At 39.9% G+C, this 22,589-nt stretch overlaps 1 protein-coding gene across 12 annotated transcripts in view; it reads right to left on the reverse strand.

Annotated features, from left to right (window-relative positions):
* The window catches only part of YAP1 (Yes1 associated transcriptional regulator), a 112,439-nt gene extending 98,662 nt beyond the window's left edge, over positions 1-13,777 (reverse strand). For 4 of the 12 annotated variants that reach the window (XM_057748253.1, XM_057748251.1, XM_057748247.1 and 1 more), the window contains exons 1-2: positions 12,605-13,777; positions 9,528-9,778 (exon numbers count right to left, since the gene is read on the reverse strand). In XM_057748253.1, the coding sequence (XP_057604236.1) occupies positions 9,528-9,778; positions 12,605-12,928 (575 nt within the window). In that variant the 5' untranslated portion in view covers positions 12,929-13,777. The remainder of the gene's footprint in view (positions 1-9,527; positions 9,779-12,604) is intronic. The other 8 variants (XM_057748248.1, XM_057748243.1, XM_057748244.1 and 5 more) reach the window with 5 other exon arrangements.
* Between the last annotated feature and the right edge of the window lie 8,812 nt (positions 13,778-22,589).

Here is a 22,589-nt window from a genome sequence, read left to right on the forward strand (position 1 = left end):
TTTAACTGTGTGAGCCTATCACTGGTAGGATTAGTTTCAGGCAGGGTCTCAGAAATCTCATTCAGTTCATTTCTAACATTAGTACTTTGCTATTTTAACACACTTCTTTACTTATTCAACTAAGATGTACTGATTCTGTTCCATTCCTCTTCCCCATTCAACTTTTTAATACCTCTTACAACCCCAAAGTATCCACTTTTTCAGTATCATTTAGCACTCTTCTCGGATGTTAGAGTGTTCTGATCTGATTCTGCATTGGTCAATTAAGAGTTCACGCAGATTTTTAAAGGTTTGCTTCCTCTTTTTCTATAAAATTTTCCACATGTAACTGCTTTTTAACTACTCAAGGAAGAGACCGCTGAAAAAGTGGATCTGAAGAAATTCAACATGAGATCAACAACAAAGAGTCCTAACACATCTCTGTTACTACCTATGGTGAATCCATATTAACCTAAACCCTGCTTTCATAAAATTCTAACTACTTACATCTCCATGGTTAGTTTGTACATAAAAAAATACTCTGTTAATATTACTTTATAACTACAATGGCCTACTGAAGACAGCACAGGCTACTTTTCTGAGCTATCAAAAGAACACTTGCTAGGGGAAAGCAAGAACGTAAACTAAGATAAAATCAAGTTATATACCCTGGGGGGTTAACCTACAGAAGTATGCCAGTAACTATTTAATGAATCTAGATATGCAAAAATACTTTCTTTACCCTCCCATCTATATTGATGAAAACCAGGTGGAGGAAGGAATGAAAGAAAATACACGCACTGATTTCATAAGGCTATTTTACTTTAAAGCCCTGCTTTTTAAAGCTGTGTATACTAGACAAAAAACGTGAAAATGTCATAAAAACACATAGGATCAGCTCCATTATTATATGTACAAACAGGAATTAAGTCTCCAGTCTCTCTGCCCCTTCACACCATTTCAGAATGCAAACCCTCTGAACAAACTCATACCACTGCCCGATGCCAACCACCCTGGTGTCGAAGTATATGGTCCCTCCCTTTAAGAAAATCTAACATATGAAGATTTAAAGTAGCAAAACTGATGCTGAAGACCAATGTCACCAAATTAAGCATTTGCCTGGTAAAAGCATTTATTTAAGTACTGATTTAAAAGTGAGCCTGTACGGACTTCCCTGGTGGTCCAGTGGCTAAGACTTCACACTCCCAATGCAGGGGGCCCAGGTTCTATCCCTGATCAGGGAACTAGATTCCACATGCCACAACTAAGAGTTTGCACACTGCAACTAAGACCTGGTGCAGCCAAACAAATAAATAAATATTAAAAAGCCAAAAACAACAACAGAAACAAAAAACAACACTAGTTGGAAAAAAAAAAGTGATCCTGTAATACTTAAGTCAAATCATATGAAATTGTCAATAGTTACTGTTTGGGGCTTAGAAAACTGGCAACTTTATATAGTCAACCCTAATAATTGCAATGGATTCACAAAATTAAGCTTAACTTTTTCTAACCTACTGCACAACCTCCTCCTTGGCCCAAGCAAGAAACGGGAAATTTATGTTCCAGAGAAATAGATTAAGATTATCTGGATTCACATACCTGGCACAGCCAAGAACAAGGATGAAGCCCCACACTTTCAGTCCTAAAATACTGGCGGTCCATCTTAACACCCATTACGACCACCAATGCTCCCTAGAGAGGGGAATGGAAGATTTTCATCGGGAGAAACTGACCACTACAAAAGAACCTAACAAAGATACTGACATTTAGGGCCTCCCACAACTTCAGAGCCTGGTTGGTTCCTGTTATATATCTAACTCTCCAGTGAAGCCCACTTAAGACACTGAAAGCAGAAGAAAGTTTTAAAAGAAACACCCACTATAATATCCTTAGAGAGATATTATATTACTACATCCATGAAATAAGAAGACCATGTTATAAAAAATAACAATAACAATGAGCTCAGAAAACAGTCCCTGGAAATTAAGAATGATAAATACCTTTTTGAGAGAAAAAAAAAATCAACTGAAAAATTAAAAGCTAAAGTTGAAGGAATCTCCCAGAAAGCATAACAAAAGGCTAATAGGAGAAGGAAAATAGGAGGGAAAGATAAGAAAATTCTGACTAGTGTGAATTCCAGAAACAGAGAAGAGATTAAAAAAACTGGAAGATATTAACCAGGAACTAATAAATCTTTCCTAGAACCAATGGACAGTTGGGGCAACTACACCGCAAAACTTTAAAGGGCACCACTCACATTAAGGACTGAGTTTCCAAACAATGCTATCTTTACAATGAATTTTAAAAAGCTAAATATACCAAAGCATATCATGAAATTTATGGACCACCCCGCCCAAAACCAAGGGTAAAGAAAAAAAATACTAAAATCCTCAAAGGAAGCAAATTAGGTTTAACTGTTCAATAAGAAGCTAGAATAAAATGGAGTGTTGCCTTCAAAACTCTACGGGAAAATAACCTTGAATTCTACAACCAAACTGCCATCAAATGCCAATAGATAAAGATATTTTTAGACATAAAGGATCTCAACACAATTACCTACCATGCACTCTTTTTCTCAGGAAATTCCTGAGGGATAAGCCAACTCTAAGAATGAGCAAATCAAAAAAGAGAAAAATAGTAAACAGGGTATCCAACCAAGAAGAGTGATGCAGGGGCTCACCAGGATGAGAGTGAAGGGAAGTACCAGTTAAGACAACTCTGAAGCAAGTTGCGAGCAACCAAGCTAGCCCAGAGCAGGAAGGCAAAGGACTAAGGCATATCTCCAAGGGGCCAGAAAAGCAACAGAAATACAAATGAAAAAACGAGGCAATTAACAATTTCAAGAAAATATCAAAGTTATTCAGAAAATCATATACAACTCACCTGCAGGCAAACCCTAGAGAGTCATAACAATGTAAGAATACTTAACAAAAAAATTATAGTAATTATACTTGAAAGATTAAGAAGGATTTTAGAGGGTGCAGAAAAATTTAAATGGTAGTGTAGCATATTCTATAAATATGGAATTTTTAAAAGGGGTGTCTCAAAGGAATTGGAAATGCTTGCCCCTGCAGAATGCAAGCCAGAAATAAAGAAAATGGGTCAAAACTGCTCTTTTTCTCTATAACCCTTATAGCACTACACTATAGGGATTCTCTAAATCTATGTATATTTTACCCCCCTAAAATTAAATCTCAAAATATACATTTATAGATAAGACTACATAAACAAGTATCTTCAACCATCTCTCCTTGGCAGAATCTAGGTGCTTCCTCCCATACTTTCTCCTTTTCTGAATTTTCCAATTCTCTCTAATGAACGTGTGTTACTTCTACAATAAAAACAAAATATACCTTGGGACTTCCCTGGCAATCCAGTGGTTAAGAATCGGTCTTGCCATGCAAGGGACTCTGGTTCAATCCCTGGTCAGGGAACTAAAATCCCACATGCTGCGGGGGCAACTAAGCCCCCACACAACAACTACAGAGCCCATGCACTCTACAGCCTGCACGCCACAACTAGAAAGAAGCCCGCTCACCGCAACGAAAGATCCCACTTGCTGCAACTAAGACCTAATGCAGCCAATAAATGAATAGTTTTTAAAAATACACCTTATTAAAAATCCACAAAATCAGATACATGGGGAAGAAGTGAAGGAAGAACAGTTTTATAAATATAAAAGAACCCCACATTTATGCTTGTACAGAAAAAAAATCCACCTCTTACCCACACCTCCTAGATGACAGGGTTTAGTTACTTCCCAAAACCCTGCTTCATATTACAGTCGCTTCAGAATATGTGAGAATTTAAATTTCAAACAACTTCCCAAATCCACATTTAATTCTGTGAAAGCACAAAGTAGCATTCTGAAGAAAGCCATTTTTACTCTAAAGCCCATATCAACTAGTCTACAGAAAGTTTTCATGCATGTATCAAAAAGCTCTTTCTCTGAAACCTATATTTATTGGCTAAACAAAGGCCTCACTTTAAAAAAAATAAAAAAGCTCCTCACTTTAGGTTAAGTAAGAAATTGCAAGAGGAAGGAAGGGGCTTTTAACAAAATGTACCCTCACCACCCCCAAAGCAAGACCCAGATGAAAAATTTGAAGTCTATTGACTAACACTATCCTGTGAAAAGAAAAAGCAGCACACTGAAGTGAAAATAGGTAAGCAATAGCACTAACCACAAATAAATCATTGAGAATATCTGATGGAAGAATCTGAAGATATCCCTATTTGCATTATTTTGTTAATTTGCAACATTATTCAGGGAAACATCTTATTATCTCATGTGTTAAAGATTATGATTCTTCTCAAGCGAAAAGCCAAAAAAGGATTAAACTACTGACCACTTTTGTCTAAAATATTAAAGGGAAGGGGGAAAAAAAGTCCATTGTGATTTATACCAAACTTCTTTTGTTTGCTTTTAGAAGGGGTCAAGCTCTGTGCAAACAGAAGTGCTTCCACGGTGGCAGTACTTGTTCCCAGGAAACTTGGTGCTACAGTACTTGAGCAACGAGAACCATGAAGCAATTCTTCTTCATAAAAACAGCAATGTCCCTTTCATGGCTTGAAATTCCGATTAATCCTCGAATCAGAAGCCCTTTTTGTAAAAAGCGCATCACTTAGTAACCACAGCTACAGAACCACACAGTTCTTTAAGACCTCCCTCTACACAACGCTACTCAACTATTATTAAACTTTCAAGTCATAATTAGTGGCTAAATTATGCTATTACTGAAGGTAGCAAATTAAGTTTGAATAATCTTAAATCTTAACAACGGATTTTTAAAACAACTTCACTTTGATTTGCCCTGAATCTAAACTTCACTACATATTTTGATAACTAAGAAGTTATGTTTAGAGTTTACCTTTTCCCAAGTCTTAAGGTAAAATGCAATTCAGAGTCACAGTAGCACTAACTAACTATGCTAATCTACACTATTTTTCCAACTATAACATAAAACATACTCTTCTACATTACTAATGAGGACTGATCTCAGGGTTCCACAAACTTTTGAAAGTTTCAACTGACTGTTATTACCTAGGCTTTTTTCTTAATAGATAACACCTAGCTTTAGGGGAGAAACATTTTTTCAATGTTACTTTTTAAAGAAAATTTGCCTACCACCTTACAGCTAATTGAGTTTGCTGCAATTAAACATCTAGTTTGATAAAGGTTAAGTACCAGTTTTAGTTTACACTAAAAATACTCATTATTTTTCCCAGGAAATAAACTAATCTTTATGTTCTATTTACTGTCACATCCACTATTTTCCAACTGTTTTTTTTTTTTTTTCCCCTACCACTGTATTCAACAGTTCGGCCAGCGTTTTTCTGCCTAAATCACTGTGGCACTGCAGGCCATTCTTCTTCCCCGGGGGTGCCCACCCACTGAGCAGAAGCAAGCGTTTTTTCTGAGAGCTGAGGGCATACTTTCATCTTCTCTCTCCACTCAGCCTCAATCAGCAAGACAAACGGGCAGGGACAGCCCTTCCCTCAGACAAGGAAATACTTTAGTTTTGGATTTTTAAAATTTTAGTATAACTGACTTATTATATTATGGAAAATTTGTGATGATTTCAATTTCAACTATTTATGGCACGGTTTTTTTCTGTTTCGTTTGTTTTCCAGCTTAATCAATAGTTAAGGGCCATATTACAAGCTTTAATTTTTAAAGGGAAATCATTTGGGTTACATTTAATATAGCAAGAAACCAAAAAACAGAATAGCCTTACTCTCAATGAAACTGTTCCTTTTTAAAACATCTAATCTCTATTACAGTAACAATATACATTGTGTGTGTTCAAGTCTTCTACTCTGCAAGTGTTTGGGAGAAAAAGCAAGATCCAATTATCATAACAAGAAACAGTTTAAGTCATCTCCTTTAATTGATACATGTCTTTAGTAGCATTAATTAGGGCAGTGGAGCATTCATTTCTGCAACAAGATGCATGGTCAAAAAAAAAAAATCAAACCATTTATAGCAATTAATAACATCTGCAAGGCAAGTTCATTTAATGTGGGAATACTGGCTAAATTATATGCCATGGAATGAAAAAAATCTCTGAAAAAAATCCTTTTAAACTGTGAATCAGGATACTCAATATAACTTTTAATAAAATCACAGCCACAAGAAACCCTGAATTTTCAAGGATTAAAAACACTGAGGCCAGTTATTCAGAAAATGATAAATAACAGAAATGAAACAAAATGACCTCTTAAAAATTAAAACAATGCAAATTACATACTTTTCAAATCACTGGATGAGATTTCTTAAATCAAATTAAAAGGTCCTATATGGTCCATTTTACATAAGTTCTTTGTATGTCGTATTTATTTTATTGACTCTGACTCAGGCATCAGAGTCAATAAAATAAATCTGAGAAGTAAGAACACTCCTTGTAACCAGAGATATTATAGAATGCTAATTCAGGAAGTTATTCAGCAGCTTATAAAGAAATAGGAAGTTGTTGACCAACTACTTGAAGAACTATTTCCTGTAGGAAAACTGTAAGACAGATGAAGAAAGCAATAATTCTCAGAGCAATAAAAGAATTCTTTTAAAATAAAGCTCAATACACAATGCTGAAGAAATTAGTTTCACATAGCAAATTCAACAGAACAAATATTATATTCAATATATAGACTAAGCTTTTTAAAAATATTTCACAATCATACCAGAACTTGAATATGCTATTGATAAATGTAGTTAGTACCATACTTCCACATTATCACTTGCCAACCTAAGGTACAAGTCTTCCTCAGAAAATCTCAATGACCTAGGCAGGGCTTTAAAAATCCCAATACTTGCCTACCTATAATCCTTCAGTAATTCTGCTGTCTTGAAACAACAGGATGGGCCGACTGACTTCAAAGTCATTCATTTACGGTCACAAGACGACCAACCATTGGCTGTTTCCAAAGTAAATGTTTCTAAGTTTTCAATCAAATTATATCACCTTGCAGATCTGGACCATTTATGGCCAGTTTTCTTCATGCCAAGTGTAAATCTCAATACATTATACACTTTGTCACAAAGTTATTTCCAACAAGTATCTAAAAAAATGTACAGTAAGATATATTTTTCACTGTTGAAATGAGTGTAAAGTCTAATTTAAATCTTCATTCTACATCTAGCCAACAATAAGAATCCTCTTTAGACACAAGAGGAAACTATATAAGTACTGATTGCAAACAGAGTTTGACTTTAAAACATCAAAACTAGAATAAAAATGAACTTTTTGACAATAACAGCCTGGCTCCAAAAGCTTCATTTATCATCTCTGACTCACAGGGAAGATACTAATCTTGTTTACTTGTGCAATACACAAAAATAAGTTGTTTACGACAATACACATGCCCCACGACATCATGAAAATAGCTAACTGGATGTGAACTGTTGTTTTTATAGCTCTTCTCCAACTTGCACACTGTTCATAAAGCAGATCCTTTGGAATATGAAATTTTATAAGCCCACATCCATCTTCCACAGCCAATGCTTAGGGACCTTCTCTACATTTCCTGACATATACCCACTAATCCATGACTTTGTTTTTACTGACCGAGATCCATCTATCAGGGAAAACCTTTCTATTTCTGAAGGTTTGACGTGAGAAAATTATTCCATGGTGTCAAAAGTCTTCGTGTTTCTTATCATATAATAAATCTAATTTTACTTCCATGTGAGCCCCTCAAAAATCTTGAAGAATAATCATGTTCATCTCTCTTCTTCCCAGTTTTTCTTTTCCACGGTAACTCTTACCCATATGGCATAATTTTTATATCATTTTGTCCTAGTTTACCTTTGCTATAGGCTCACTCGAGCAGGGTGTTTGGGGTGGTGTGGGTGTGTGCGTATACCCTTCATTAATCCATCTTTGACAGTAACACTTCTCAAAGGAAGAACCATTGGAAACTAAAAAACAGAACATTTCAGGTCAAAACAAAAAGATCACTGAAAATAATAAAAAATGCAGGCAGATGTCACCTAGAAGCAATTATTACAAGATAAGACTAAAAGGGCAGCATATATGTTGCTCTTTAATCACAGACTTTTAGCTATAACATCAACCAAAGAAGAGAGGCAAGCCGTCTATTAAGCTGTTTAAAAATCTCCCCAGGTCAGCATGTGACCCAGCTGGCAGAGGTTCAAAAAAGTACAGCCTTTCTTTTTCCTAACAACCTGGTTTGTTTCCACTCCTTTTCCCTTCAAGACACATCCCTCACAGCTAGTAGCCCTTTCAATCATTTACTCTGGATGTCTGCTTGAGAACAAATGATCTTGGTCATGCAGATGAGTTTGCCAGACTTGTGTGTACTTTCCAGTCTCAGGCCCTTTATTGTTCTGGTTGAAACCTGACCCTTTGAAATGGATACCAGGACACCAGAAAACGAATTTTAAAAAGAAAAAAGTTGCAAGAAAAGGGGCAAAAAACTGCAGAAACTTTTCAGGATCAAACTTTTTCCTCTGCTTCTCTAAATAAGCTCGTCACAAAACTGTATCTTACTTTGCAAAGTAACAATCTGCCCTGAAAGACAATCAATATAAAATACTAAGACACACAACAAAACAATATCATTATTGTATTATCTGATCTAATAAATAAATGTTACATTCGCCTTAGTAGACTGTGAAGACAGATCTCAATCAAAACTTGGGTTTTTTTTTTTTTTCACTTTATTATCTCAACATGATTAAACAGTACTAAGTAAGCAACTTTTTGACAACATCAATTTCAGTCTACAATAATTACTTTTAGGAAACATTTTGTATATACTTATTCCAAACATACCAAATAAAAATATTAAGGTCTCATCTATAATTTCAACTTAAGAGAGACAAAATTCTATTTCAATCTTCTCAGCTTCAATGAAATCTTGCCATTTTTTTAAACACACAAAAATAAGGCTGATAAAAACAAATAACCCAATAGCCTTATTTTTGTTTTTCCCAGAGAAGAGGGATTCTGTTTCGAAGACCTGCTAGCTGGAAGAAGTTTGCCACTGAGCTTGTATATCAAGCACGAAAATTCGTATTTCTCATTTGGGGGAAAAACAAACTGATAAATCACATTAAACTGAAGCTAAAGGGTCTATCATCTCACAACCTAAAATACTGTAATATTAGATTCCCAGAGAAGTCCTACTTATTTTTATAAGTCTTTTCTACCAGTAAGATGTTTATTTAAAAAGGTAAGTAGTACCATATATATTTCACAACTATGCCAGCCCCGTAGTACTCACAATTTGAAATTCTTCACGGTATCCTTTCAGTTTTGAACTAGGCTAATTAATAGGTTTGGCACAAACTCAAAATGAGAACATCCAAATTGCCACAAAAGAAAAGATTATTAAAAGACTATGACCCAGGAATCCATAAAGCTTTCAAAATATTACCCAAAGAAAGTATTTAGGTCATACTAAACTGAAAAAAAATCATGGGAGATATAACCGAGCCTGATATAAATATTAAGTAAAACATAAAAATAAACATTTTATATCTTGGTACCAGAAAATTACCTCCCACCATTATTTTCACTTACTTTAAGAAGTATCTCTGACCAGAAGAAGTCTTTGCCATCTCCCAGCCCGCTGGCAGAGGTACGTCATCAGGTATCTCAAAAGAAGACTGTCGAAGGTGTTGAGCAGTGGGTGTAGCTGCTGGGCCAGAGACAACTCCTGTGGGGGTCAGTGTCCCGGGGGATACGGCTCCCAGCTGCAGGGAAGCTGGAGAGGAATGCGCTCGAACATGCTGTGGAGTCAGGGCCCCTGCAGTGCCTGCATCAGTACTGGCCTATTAGGAATATTAAAACGAAGATTTCTTAAAATTTGTTTTCAAAGAGAGTCCCTTTAAATTTCTTAGATATATGGTTGCAATGTAATCTAAATACCAAAGGCAAATTTCAACATTTAATATTTTGACACAGAGGAATATAGGTTTGCAGACGAATACTTTTAAATGCTTATTTTGTAAAGGCCAAGGCAGTGTGGGTGCTTTTCCAAGTTCTAAAATGTTCTAGGTATAAACAAAACCCAAGGAACATAATAACTATACATTCTTTTTTTTTCTTAAACTAGGTCTTACATAGTTAATGTTTTTTCCAAGCCAAGCCCTAAACACATGACAGTTGTCATTTTTTTCTCACCATGGACAAATGTCATCAATAAAGCAACTATCAAAATTTATACAACCTTTAAGGACTACAAAAGATTCAGAAATATCCAAATGTTCTTAAAAGCCTCCTAATGAATGAAATAAAACCCCAGCCATACACTTGTATCTGGATGATAAAGATGTCAATAAACTCCATTACAATACAACTCAAGAATTTACACACTTACATATTTACAACTGTGTAGCAGCAGAAAAAAATCCTGAACTCAGACCCTAAAGATCTGGGTTCCGGTCCAAGCTGGCTAGTGTGATACTGAACAATATCTTAATCTCTGAGCCTGAAGTTTTCTCATTTGTAAAATAGCTTCTTTTCATGATGGAAAAATGAGGATATACATGAATATATAGCCAATAATTTGCAAACAATAGTATTTACAACCCATATTTGTATTCATAATCTAGCACAATTCTTTAAACTCCTTAATTAAAGAGTTAGCGTTTGATTATCAAAAGGTTAGAATTTCCTAGATTCATACAGGCAAGGTAGGGAGACTGGAAGCAGTCAGCAGAGGCATCTATGCCCTGATGCTAAATCATGTACACTGAGTTTCCCATCAGAATAAATCTGAATTAGGACTCAGCAGAAATAAAAAACTAGATGCACAACACTTGGTTAAAAAAACGCGTTAAAACAAACTATAGTAGACTACGAGTTGTATGAATCCATAAACTGATGATATAAATTACTGCGCAATTATTTACTAGAAAAATAAGTACACTTTTCAGATGCAATTCTTTTCGGCTTATAGATGCCACAAAATGGGGAATTCAATATCTTATGGGTATTATACTTTCAAAACATATTAACTAGCAACATAGCTGTGTAGACTGTGGGGTGCAAGGCCAACACACATTTTTACCCATAATGCGTCCAGAAACTCATTTCCAGGGGTAAGAGAAAAAAGCATACCTAAGTCTACTTCTTACAAATTGAAGTATTTAGGGCAAGCAGCTAAACTGTTTTTCCTTCCTCTCCCTTAACCTAAGCTTTTGTCAGCAGGTTAAGTGAGTTTTTCTGAGTTCCAAAACCCCTTGGTCTGAGGAAGAACATAGCACAGGCCTGCAAATAGGAGGGGCGATGGGAGTGGGGGCAATAACTGTTCTTTCCACTCAAGTTACAGCCGAGTGGACTAACTATATCGCAGTATTTGGAAAACCAATAACTTCTGGGCAAAGTTCCTATGCTGAAGTTTAGCCTGAAGCAAGTTCTTTTTAAAAGAGGAAGAAAAGAAAGAAAAACCTACACTAAACAAATCTTCTGGGACCGGTCGGAATGTTAACACTTTCATAATAGTTTCACTTCAGTGTTGGATCACGTTGACAAAATAATCGAACGTCGTGTATGTGGAACAACCATGTTCATATCCTCAATAAGAATTAAAAAGCAATGGCGAGCCTCGAATTAGTCATCGCTTCCCAAACATTAACTTCTAATCACAGTTGAACTACGCAGGACTCGGCCTATGTATGAGTCAACCTGCAGTGCATTATCAAAGGCTTGTGTTAAAACCAAGGCACGGTAAAGCTCAACTCAGGACCTGCGCAACGTGCAGATGTGGCTAATTTAAAAGCATTTCAACAGACTGTAAATAATAATCTACAATTGGGAAGCCAACACGTGAACGAACTAAGTTTGGTAAGAGTGAGCCTGCCCGAGTTCCAAGGCGCAAGGGAAGGGCAGGGGTGAAAGCACTAACTCCATAAACAACTTCCAGGAAAGTCTGGATCCTGTATTCACAAAGCGCGGGGCCGCGAGGAAAATAAATGCTTTCGGGAGGGGGAGGGGGGAGGGGGAGAAAGAGCGAGAAACTAAATGGACTGGTTCAACCCCCACCCCAATCAACACTGGAAAACAAGAGAACAATTATTTGACTCCCCAGGAGACTGAAGTGGACCGAGAGGCCCCGAAGGAAAGGGGGCCCAGGGCTCAACTTCAGAAACTCGGCCGCCGCTGGCAGCTCACCCACACACAGATGCCAGAGGCCCCCCTCCCCCGCCTCGGCCCCGCGGCGGCGGCGGCGGCGCAGCGAGCGAAGGTGCGGAGCGCGCGGAGGCGCGCGCATTGTGCGAGCCCACCGCCGCCCGGGCCGCCTCTCCCCACCCCCTTCCTTCCTCCCCACCTCCCCCGCCGCTCCCGCCAACCTCCCGGGAACCCCAGGAAGAAAGAAAGAAAGGGAAAAGCACGCCCCCGGGGACTGCAACCGCAGAGAAAAACTCTGAGAAGAAAAACAAATCTCGGCCCCGGACTCCGGGAGAAGTGGGGAGCCCACAGCCCCGGCCGGCGAGCGCCGGCCGTGCCCGCGCCTCTCCGCGAGCCCCCTTCCCCACTCGGCCAGCGCTCCCGGGACCCACCTCCGCGGCCACGGCTCGCGGCCGCCGCTCCCGAGCGGCCCCGGGCCTGGGGCCCGCCCGACGGGAAAGCGGGGAGAGGGGCGGCGAGGTTACCTGTCGGGAGTGGGATTTGGGCTCCGGCGGCTTGAAGAAGGAGTCAGGCAACTTCCGGAGCCTCATGGGCACAGTTTGGGGCACGTTGGCTGTCTTGGGGTTCATGACGGCGTTGAAAAGCGCCTCCAGGTCGGTCTCCGAGTCCCCCCGGACGTGCACGATCTGGTGCCCAGCGGGGGGGGCCTGCGGTGCCGCCTGCGACCCCGGGGGTGCCGGCTGCCCGGGCCCAGACGGCGGGCCCTGCCCCTGGGGGGGCTGCGCGGGCGCCTGCCCTTGGCCCTGGGGGGCTGGCTGAGGCGGCGGCTGCTGCTGCCCGGGATCCATGGTTTCTGCCTCCCCCGACGCGCACCCCGAGCAGGCGGGCGAGGGCTCCGCCCGGACGCCCCGGCTCGACGGGCCGAGACGGGAGAACCAGCGAGGGCGGCGGGCCGGCGGCGCTGGGCGGCGGGAGCGGCGCTCGCCTCGCTCTCAGGGCCGGGGGGCTGCGCCACGGCCCCGCATCCCCCGCCCCGGCGCCTCCGCCCCCGCCCTGCGCCCCGGCTCCACTGGTCTGGCGGCTGCGCCTCGGGAGGGGCGCTGAGAGACCCGGACCTGCGGCGCCCGAGAACTTTTTTCCTTCACCCCCTTGACGGATGCCGGACAACTAGTTGCCTTTCCCCTCCCCCTTTCTCTCTTATTTCCTTTTCTTGTTCCTTCCTTCCTCCCTTTCTTTTCCCCGGCGGCGGCTGCGCCCGACTGAGACAGAAACTCGCCTCAGACGCCAAAACTAAAGTTGAGAGAACCGCCCGCCCGAGCCGCTGGCGGCTCCGCCTCCTCCCGGCTCTTCCTTCCTCTGCGCGCCCGCCCGCACCGGATCCGCGGCCGGCCGCGGAGGGAAACTTTCCCCTGCAAGTTAACTACATTCCTGCAGACTCCCGGCCTCCGACGCCCCTCCCGGCCTCCGACGCCCCTCCCGGCCGCACGTGACCAGCCCGCCCGCGGGCCGGGCCTCCGCAGTGTTTCGCCGGGTCCGGGCCGCGGTCGCAGCCGGGAGAGTGCCTGGCGATCCGCGCCGGGAGGGCGGCCGGCCAGACGACCAACGTTGGGTCCGGTCTGGGTCGGAGCTCTGGTCTCTTCGGGGAACGCGGCCGCCCTTAGCCGCAGGAAGTCCTCCCTGCCAGCCCGGCCCCTTCCCCGCCAGTTCTCGGGAAAGGCTGAAAGACTTCCAGCTCGCCCCGAGATGCGAAACAGCTAAGGCCGAAAGAAGTCGGGAGGGGACGTGTAAATCCACTTAAACACTCCCCGCGTTCGCCCGAGTTGACAAACTGGAGTGTCAGTGTGGCTTCAAAGCCTCAAGGCTAGGTTGGATCTAAAATGATACCCGTAATAGACATTGATTTTATTAAAGATCCATTTTTTCTTAACATTAACTTAATTTTTTTTCTCTTAATATGCAAAACCAACTTGAAAGGGATAAACGATTTCTGTAATTTGAAGCTTTATGACTAGATCTGTGACTCAGTGTCATTTACTAAATAACAAAAAATTGCCTTTTTTAAAAGTGAAAACTTTTTTTAGTACTCAGACTTGCAACATAGCCTTGAAAACCTCAGCGGAAAAAAATCAGTGCTGAACTTCGGTTACAAGCATTGCTCGGTGTACCTGTCTTTCATCCTGGAGGGGATGGAAGCCGAGCTCTCTTTGTTATCCCTGTGCCTGGCATGAGGGTGGATTCTGTGAAAGCTGACTTGAGTAAAAAATGAATGGGTGACGAGTTCACCCCAGGCACCTGGTTCTCTTTGTGGCACTGTAGTATACGCAAGGAGTCCACTTGAAACCACTCAAAAGCAATGAAAATTTGTTGGGTTTTTTATTTGTTTTATTTTTTTGTTTGACCGCGCTGCTTGCGAACCCATGCCGCCTGCAGTAGAAGCATGGAGTTCTAACCATTGGACTGCCAGGGAATTCCCGAAAATTTTTTTAATTCATACATTCTGATTATTTAAAAAGCAGCTTTACTGAGATGTAATTCCATACCATACAATGTGTCCAAGCAATCCAGTATCTTTCGTATACTGAAAGGGTTATGCAACATCACTCTGATTTTAAATCCACTAGTTCATGCTAAAGAAAACTAGCTTCCCGTTTTAATGATTTTTTTCTGCAGTGCTAGTGAAACAGATGTATAAATAGGATTAAACAAGAAAAGGTCCCCTGAGCAAAAAAATAATCTCTTCTTCCAGCCAGGACATGCCCTAGATAATTCTGAAGAGAATTCGGTATCACTTGGTGTGGTGGGGCCCGCCAGGGAAAGAGGCTTCAAGAGCCTCAAGATTTTAAGGCAAGATTCTAATCAACTGCTCTGGATTCCACTTTCACCTGAAGAAAGGGGTCTGCCTCCATGATGCCCATGACAGCTTTTTATATTCACCCCCACCACCATCCCCAAACGTCAAATGCATTTAACCACAAATTTATAGGTTCTGGAGTTACAGAGATTGGAGTTCAGATCCCAGTCCCACAATTTACTAGCTCTGTGACATTGGACAAGTTACTTCCTATTCTTTAATTATTTTAATTTTGTGGTCAGGTAATGGCACCTACCTCATATGTTGAGACAAAGAGTCAATGGACATAAAGTAAGTACTTAGCCCACTTTTTGGCATGTGGTGAGATCTACATAAACGTCAGCTGTCTTTCTTGTCCTGTGTTCACAGGTTACATGTGGTGACGTGGCCTCTCCTTTGCAACAGCCCCTCTCAGGGACCCCTGTTTGCACTCCCTTCCTCTCACATCCAATAATCAATACACACAAACAAAGCCTTTGGGCAGAAACTATGCATTAAATTTTTCAACTGAAAAAAAAAAAAAACAACCTTTTTAAGAACCAAAGCGATTGAAAACCTGGGATTGTAATGGAAGCTGTCCCTTCACTGGAGTATTTATTACCATGAACACTGTAATTAAAGGGCTTAGGGTACAGCAGAGGTTGCTTTGTTCAATATTGTTTCACCTGCCATTCAAGTGAGAACAAAATTACTTTGATAAGTGGATTTAAATGCTGTCTGGAGTGGTTATGTTCTGTATGCATCTCTGTAGCATCAACCAAGATTTTGTAATTGACTATCCCTCATCTATAAAATTTCAGTCACAGATTATTAAGGGATAAAAGAAACTGGATTCAATCCTTCATCCCCTCTCTTCCTCACCAGCCCCACTTTTAGAGCAATTATCAATCCAAGGCACTTTGAGATAGGGGGTTGCCTTCTTCATACAAAGACCCATGTTATCCCAGATCGTTTTCAACAACCATGTAGATTACTATCTGAGACACTAGTCTTGCAATGATTTGCCCTCTCAACTACAATGGACCTTCTTCTCCACTTCACTTTAGCTATCTGCACCTATGTCCACACCCCACCATCATCCAGAAATGTTCCAGTTGTGAAATAGAACTATGTTATATTATTCCCTTTGTTACTTACATCTCATTTATTATTAACATCTCTTTTCTACCAATCTATCACTCCTGTTTTCACTTCTTTCCCAATTCAGTTTAGAAATCATAATTCATTGCTTCAGCCTCTCGTAATCATCTGTGCCCTCACTTCTGTTGCACCATATATTTCAGTGAACTGGATCTATTAAACTGGATTGATCTGGTCATCTGTCTTTTCCATGCTAACACCTGAGGCTTATGGGGGCCTGGGCCCCACATTCATTAAAAGCTTCAGTCAAAACTTCTGACAGTTGAAGTTATACTATCATCCCACAGATATACCTACATGATTACAAGAAAGTGTTCATTGTAGAACTTTAAACTTTGTCCTGTTACCAAATGACACTGTCTGTAATGCATTATGAATTAATATTTTAAATAAATTCTATAATTGTCTAATGAATAGCACAATTATATTGCACTGTAATGATTGTGTGTTAAAGTTATTAATTTGCTAAGTGAAAGTATTGGAAACATACTCTGATTTTGTAACCCTCTCTTGGCATTCTAACATGCTTGAATATACTGGAGGCTTGAAAAGAGGAAGTGTCCAGACCTCTTCCACTCCCAGGCTCTGGAAAACCTAGCTGACATCCTGGTTCCTGGGGACAACTGGAGGTACTCTCACAGGCTACTAGATTGGTGACCCTCCGTGTTTGTAGTCTCCATGTTTCCTTGGGTCCACAGTCAGCTTCTCACTCATATGATATCCTAAACTTTACCACTCTCCTCAGCATGTTTATTCATCCTCCTCCTGCCCTTTAGAAAATCACATCACCTCCAATTGTTCAGAGAAATGGAGACCACCATACACAAAAGTCCTAGAAGTCTTCCCCTGAGCCCTCAGAAACACATATACGACTTCACAGGCCCTTCCCTCCACAGGTACGTTTTTGGAAAGAGCAGTCCACATGCCTGTTCTTCACTTCCTCACCTTTTGTTCATTTACCCTTTAACTCAACATATCTAAAACTGAACTCTTTACCCTACCCTCCTCCACCTTTTAGCACACACATACCCTCCCAAGGATTCACCAGCTCAGTTAATGGCATCAGGATCCACCCACTTGTTCAAGCCAGAAAATTGAGTGTCCTCTTAATCCCTCTCACCATCTCTTACATCCAACCAGTTAATAACATGTGTTAATTTTCTTTCACATCTTTGAAACTCTGCTTCCCAACTCCAGGTCTGTTTCCACTTTCACTTCACTTCCCATCAATTTCTGCAGTGCTTCCCAAATCATGTCCCTGCTTCTAGTTTTACGTGGTTCCATCAAACATCTATTCTGATTCAGAGTGACTTTTCCAATGTGCAAGGCTGATTATGGTGTGATATCATTCAAAACAAATTCAACTCCTTTAGCATGGTATATAAGGCCCTTTGCTTCTCTCCTCAACTGATCTCTTGAGACTCGCTGTATAAGTTCTGTTTTCCAGGCATACTGGACCACTTGTGGTTCCTTGAATAAGCCATTTTCCCTCTCACCCTTTGGCCTCTGCAGATGCTATTCTTGCTGTTTGGAATGCCTTTACGCCCCTTTTCACCTGGTTTCCCTTGGTACTCAAGTTGCAAGACTTCTCTAATGGGAAGTCCTCCTTGGCTCTACCCTTCTCACTGGTCTCCACCCCACAGTAGGTGAGAGGCTTCTCCTTTGGGCTCTCACAGAATCCACCCACCACTTCCATCATAGCATTTACTATAGTTGTAATTTTTTTTAATGTTTCCATGTACCCAGCAACACTCTGATTGCTTGTACAACAATATCTCCCATCTCTTTATTCCTGTGCCAGCAATGCTTAACAATAGATGCTCAATAAATATAGAAAAGAAGGAGGGGAGAGAGATAAGGAGGGATCCCAGAGCTCAAAAATAAAGATATGGGTTTGCTGCCATGATTCCGATTTTGAAAATTCAGTCTCCACAGAACAGACAGATGTTTTATATCATATACCTCTAAGACTTACAACATTTAATAAATGCTAACGAATTTGCCTGTTTTCAGATGTTCTTAATGGAATGAAAGTAACAGTTAACATTATGCCAGACACTGTGCTAAGTCATTTAATCTTTATAATTCTTTAAAATTAAAAGTTAAAATTAAAAGCAACCTCTTATAGATGAGGAAATCGAGGCACAGACAGGTTAAATACTTGCCCAAAGTTGTACTGCTAGTAGATGGTAGAGCTGAATTTGAATCTAGGGTTTTGATTCCAGAGCTGAAACTCCCCATCACGTATATTACATTTAATTTCAGATCATTCAAAAGGATTATTGACAAATTTATACATAAAGAAAGATAAGAGGGTATAGGAACCCTGTCATCTAAGGAATATTTTATTTATTTCTATTGACTAATAAGTGCTGGTTTAGGGTTATGAAGTCTTAGTGTTAAATGTCAAGGACAAAGCCGGGCTGATTTTGGAGAAGTCAAATTGAAAGTGTAAAGAGACAAAGTCTTTTGTCTCAAAGGAGAAGTTGTTTGGAAAAATTTTACTGGACAATATACTTTTTAGGGGTTTTCATAGTGCAAGGGACATAGGTCACCTCAGTTAATGAGGATCTAACTTAAGACTTCTTAGGGGAGAAAGGGAGAAAGAAACAGCCCTAGCGCCTGGAGCTGGGCATCATGGAGCACTATACCTTGCTGTGGATTCATTGTAGCTCTAACCTTACTGGGTGGCGGGTGGATGCCCGGGTTGGGGGGGATATCTCCTAATCTCACAAAATCCATCACTGTCTATTTGTAAATTCCCTATCATAGTGACCCAGTACTGGGACGCGGCTTCTCTTTTGTCTAAAACTGGAGAACTCTTTCCTTCCGTCTCTTCCTTGTGATTTCTGTTCACTCATGGCTTCAATAGCCTCAAAGCTTATTACCTTCTGTTTCTGGATCTTCCTACTATCTGCTAACTATAGGAGGGGATGAAATTACGATGAAATGTATAAGTACTTGTAGAGTGCTGATTATGTGCCAGGCATTGGTCGTAATTGGTATAATGATGCCTATTTCATAGGATAATAACAAAAATTAAATAAGAAGTATGAGTGAGTTTTTATTATTGCATCATGAGGATTAAGAAGGCCCAAGATTTAGTTGACTTGGTAAAATTGCATAAAGAGAAATTAAGGAACAACTTGCTGGAGAAAGTTCTGCTTGACCTGATAGTACTTCATTATTCAACTCAGAGACATTATTTCAGAGTTCTCCACTTTAACATTTATAAGATATTTTGTATTTGTGAATTAACATAGTCCTGAAATTATTCTTTGATTCTAATTCATGTTCTAAACACTCAAATATAAAATGTTTATCACCACAGCCTTTGTCGATCGTTATGCATATTCCACATTAGACACTATGAGATAGTCTCTGGCTTGAAGGAGATTCTTCTACGATAGCAAGAAACAACTGGTGGATATGACAATGACCAGAAGCCTGGTTGGTTTTGAACACCGTTTGAGTCTAGTTGTGGATAGAAGGGACTCCAAATCTTATAGCCCTACCTCTACTTTATAGGTGTAAGCTACCCACTTCTTTAAAAAATTTTAAAAACTAGTACAAATTATGGATATTATTGAACAGATATAAGCAGAATTGGAAAAGAGATTTAGCACACAGATAGGTGTTTAAAGGCAGGTCACTGCAAAACTATATACTCAGCTAAAGGGTATGTGCTGCAACTCCTGGGGAACTTCATTAATTCAGAATCCATTATTTTGAGGTATGTGACAATAAGTGGTGTTAGACTGAGGTTTTTTCCCCTAGGTTTCAGCTATGATAAGCCTAAGGAAACAAGAAAGACAAACAAGGTCTAAAAGTATCATTTGTTTACCAATTTTAGGGAACAAGGAATTTTAAAGCACTTTAGAAATGGACATCTAGGATGCCCAGATGGCGCAGTGGTTAGGAATCTGCCTGCCAAGGCAGGGGACATGGGTTCAATCCCTGGTCTGGGAAGATTCTACATGCTGCGGAACAACTAAGCCACAACTATTGAAGCCTGTGCACCTAGAGCCCATGCTGCGCAACAAGAGAAGTCACCGCACTGAGAAGCCGATGTACCGCAATGAAGGGTAGCCCCTGCTCTCTGCAACTAGGGAAAGCCCATCTGCAGCAACGAAGACCGAACGCAGCTAAAAATAATAAGTAAATAAATAAATAAATATATTAAAAAATGGACATCTATATGCAATAATTATTTTAAAAACTCAAAGCATGTTCACCCCTGTTTAGTTACACAGTATTAGCTGGGGTAGGGAGCTGGGATTAGAAAAGAGATAAACCACAGTATGTGACAATGCTTCTTTGTAAAAATTTATAATGCCAACTTTTCACTCATTTCAATGGGCTTTTCTGACACTGGTTGCATTGTGGACATTTTTCCCTGATAGCAGAAAAAATATTTATGAGCAACTATACTCAGGTCCCTATCTATTCACAATGACTTCTGTCAATTGCTAGAACACACTAAACTCATTTCCATTCCAGGGCCTTCACATATGCTGTATATTTCCTGAGAATATTCTCAGGCTAACTACTGTTGATTTGTTTCCTAGAAAAATCATAATTTGTAATTACTTTATGTATTGTACCATATTTTTTGTCACTAAATTGTACTTTTTTTGGAGGCAGCAATTTTGTGTTTTGTTTACCGCTGCGTCCACAGGCTTAGCATTGTGCCTGGTACACAGTGGACATTAGGTAAATGATCTACTTTTCTAAGCATATCTGCTGTTCTATTCAAGGAAGTTTGTAACCCCACATGTATTGATACTTTCTACCTCTATACCATGGACTGAAACATTCTCTGCCTAGGAATCTTTCCTCTCCTAAGCCAATTTATAATTGTCCTTTCTTTTTAAAATTTTTATTGGAGTATAGTTGATTTACAATGTTGTGTTAGTTTCTGCTGTACAGCAAAGTGAATCAGTTATACATATACACATATCCACTTTTTTTAGATTCCTTTTCCGTATAGGTCATTACAGAGTATTGAGTAGAGTTCCCTGTGGTATACAGTAGGTCTTTATTAGCTATCTATTTTATATATAGTACTGTGTATATGTCAGTCCCAATCTCCCAATTTATCCCTCCCCCAATCTCTTTCCCTCTTGGCAACCATGCATTTGTTTTCTACATCTGTGCTGCTATTTCTGTTTTGTAAATAAGTACATTTGTACCATTTTCTTTTTTAGATTTCACTTATAAGCAATATCATATGATATTTGTCTTTCTCAGTCTGACTTCACTCAGTATGACAATCTCTAGGTCCATCCATGTTGCTACAAATGGCATCATTTCATTCTTTTTTACGGTTAAGTAATATTCCACTGTATATGTGTACCACATCTTCTTTATCCATTCCTCTGTCAGTGGACATTTAGGTTGCTTTCATGTCCTGGCTGTTGTACACAGTGCTGCAGTGAACACTGAGGTGCACGTATCTTTTTGAATCATGATTTTCTCTGGATACATGCCCAGGAATGGGATTGCTGGATGCCCCCTCTTTTAAAATGTACCTCAATTCCCTTCTCAAGGAGGTCTTTCATTATGGATTATCCTTGACTCTGATCCCTCTAGGTTCCCTCAGAACTTCAGTGGTAAGTTTTACATTTTATACGTATCAAGCAAGCAGTAATTTTACATGTAGGAAATAAGTAGTTTTATGCAAAATAAGCATTTTATTCTACAACATGTTAAGGGGCTAAAAGGTGACACCTGATCAAAAATTTGGTTGGATAAAAGCTAATTTATATTGTCATAACTGGTTTCTATTTTACTACTTCTCTCACACACCTTTCTAGTAACAAGAGAGGAAAACAATTCACAGATTCTTAGTGTTTGTTAAAGCCCAATGACTTACTTTTTTACAACAACAACAAAAAAGATAAGATAAACAGGAATGGTAAGTTTCAGCTTTACTGAAACCCAGTTCAGTCTGCCTATCCCAATGAACTTTAACATGGGTGTCAAGACAGGAGATTGAAGACTTACATTAGAAGATATCAGGTATACCAGCTGCTAGAGTTTGCCAGTTGGACATTGCTAAATGTGGCTCTAAATGTGGCTTTTTAGTGCTAATTAATGCAGCTTTTACTGTAAGAGACAGCATACTTCCCTGTCTTTTATTCTTCCCTTTGTTCTTTTGTTTTCATCTATTCTTTCTTTCTCTCTCCTTCTTTTAAACTAGAGAAGTAGAGAGCAGAGTGGTGGTCCCCAACCGTGGAGTTGCCCACCAGAATTAATATATATGTTTGAGGAAATATGCAAAATAATGCTCTACATGATAAAAAAAAGTCAGAATAATTGAAATAATAAATATCATTTCATACCAACCAGATTGAAAAAAATTAAAAATTATGAGTGTTTCACTTCCCCAGCAAAACTTCAAGTTTCTTGAGAGTAATTGGGTGTTTCTTGCTATCTCTCATTGCTCCTAATGTGTTATGGGCTCCAGAATGTAAACTTCCCAATTTTTGTCTTTTTTGTTTATCACTGTGCCTGCA

Source organism: Hippopotamus amphibius, chromosome 9, assembly GCF_030028045.1.
Source record: "Hippopotamus amphibius kiboko isolate mHipAmp2 chromosome 9, mHipAmp2.hap2, whole genome shotgun sequence".
Lineage (NCBI taxonomy): Eukaryota > Metazoa > Chordata > Mammalia > Artiodactyla > Hippopotamidae > Hippopotamus > Hippopotamus amphibius.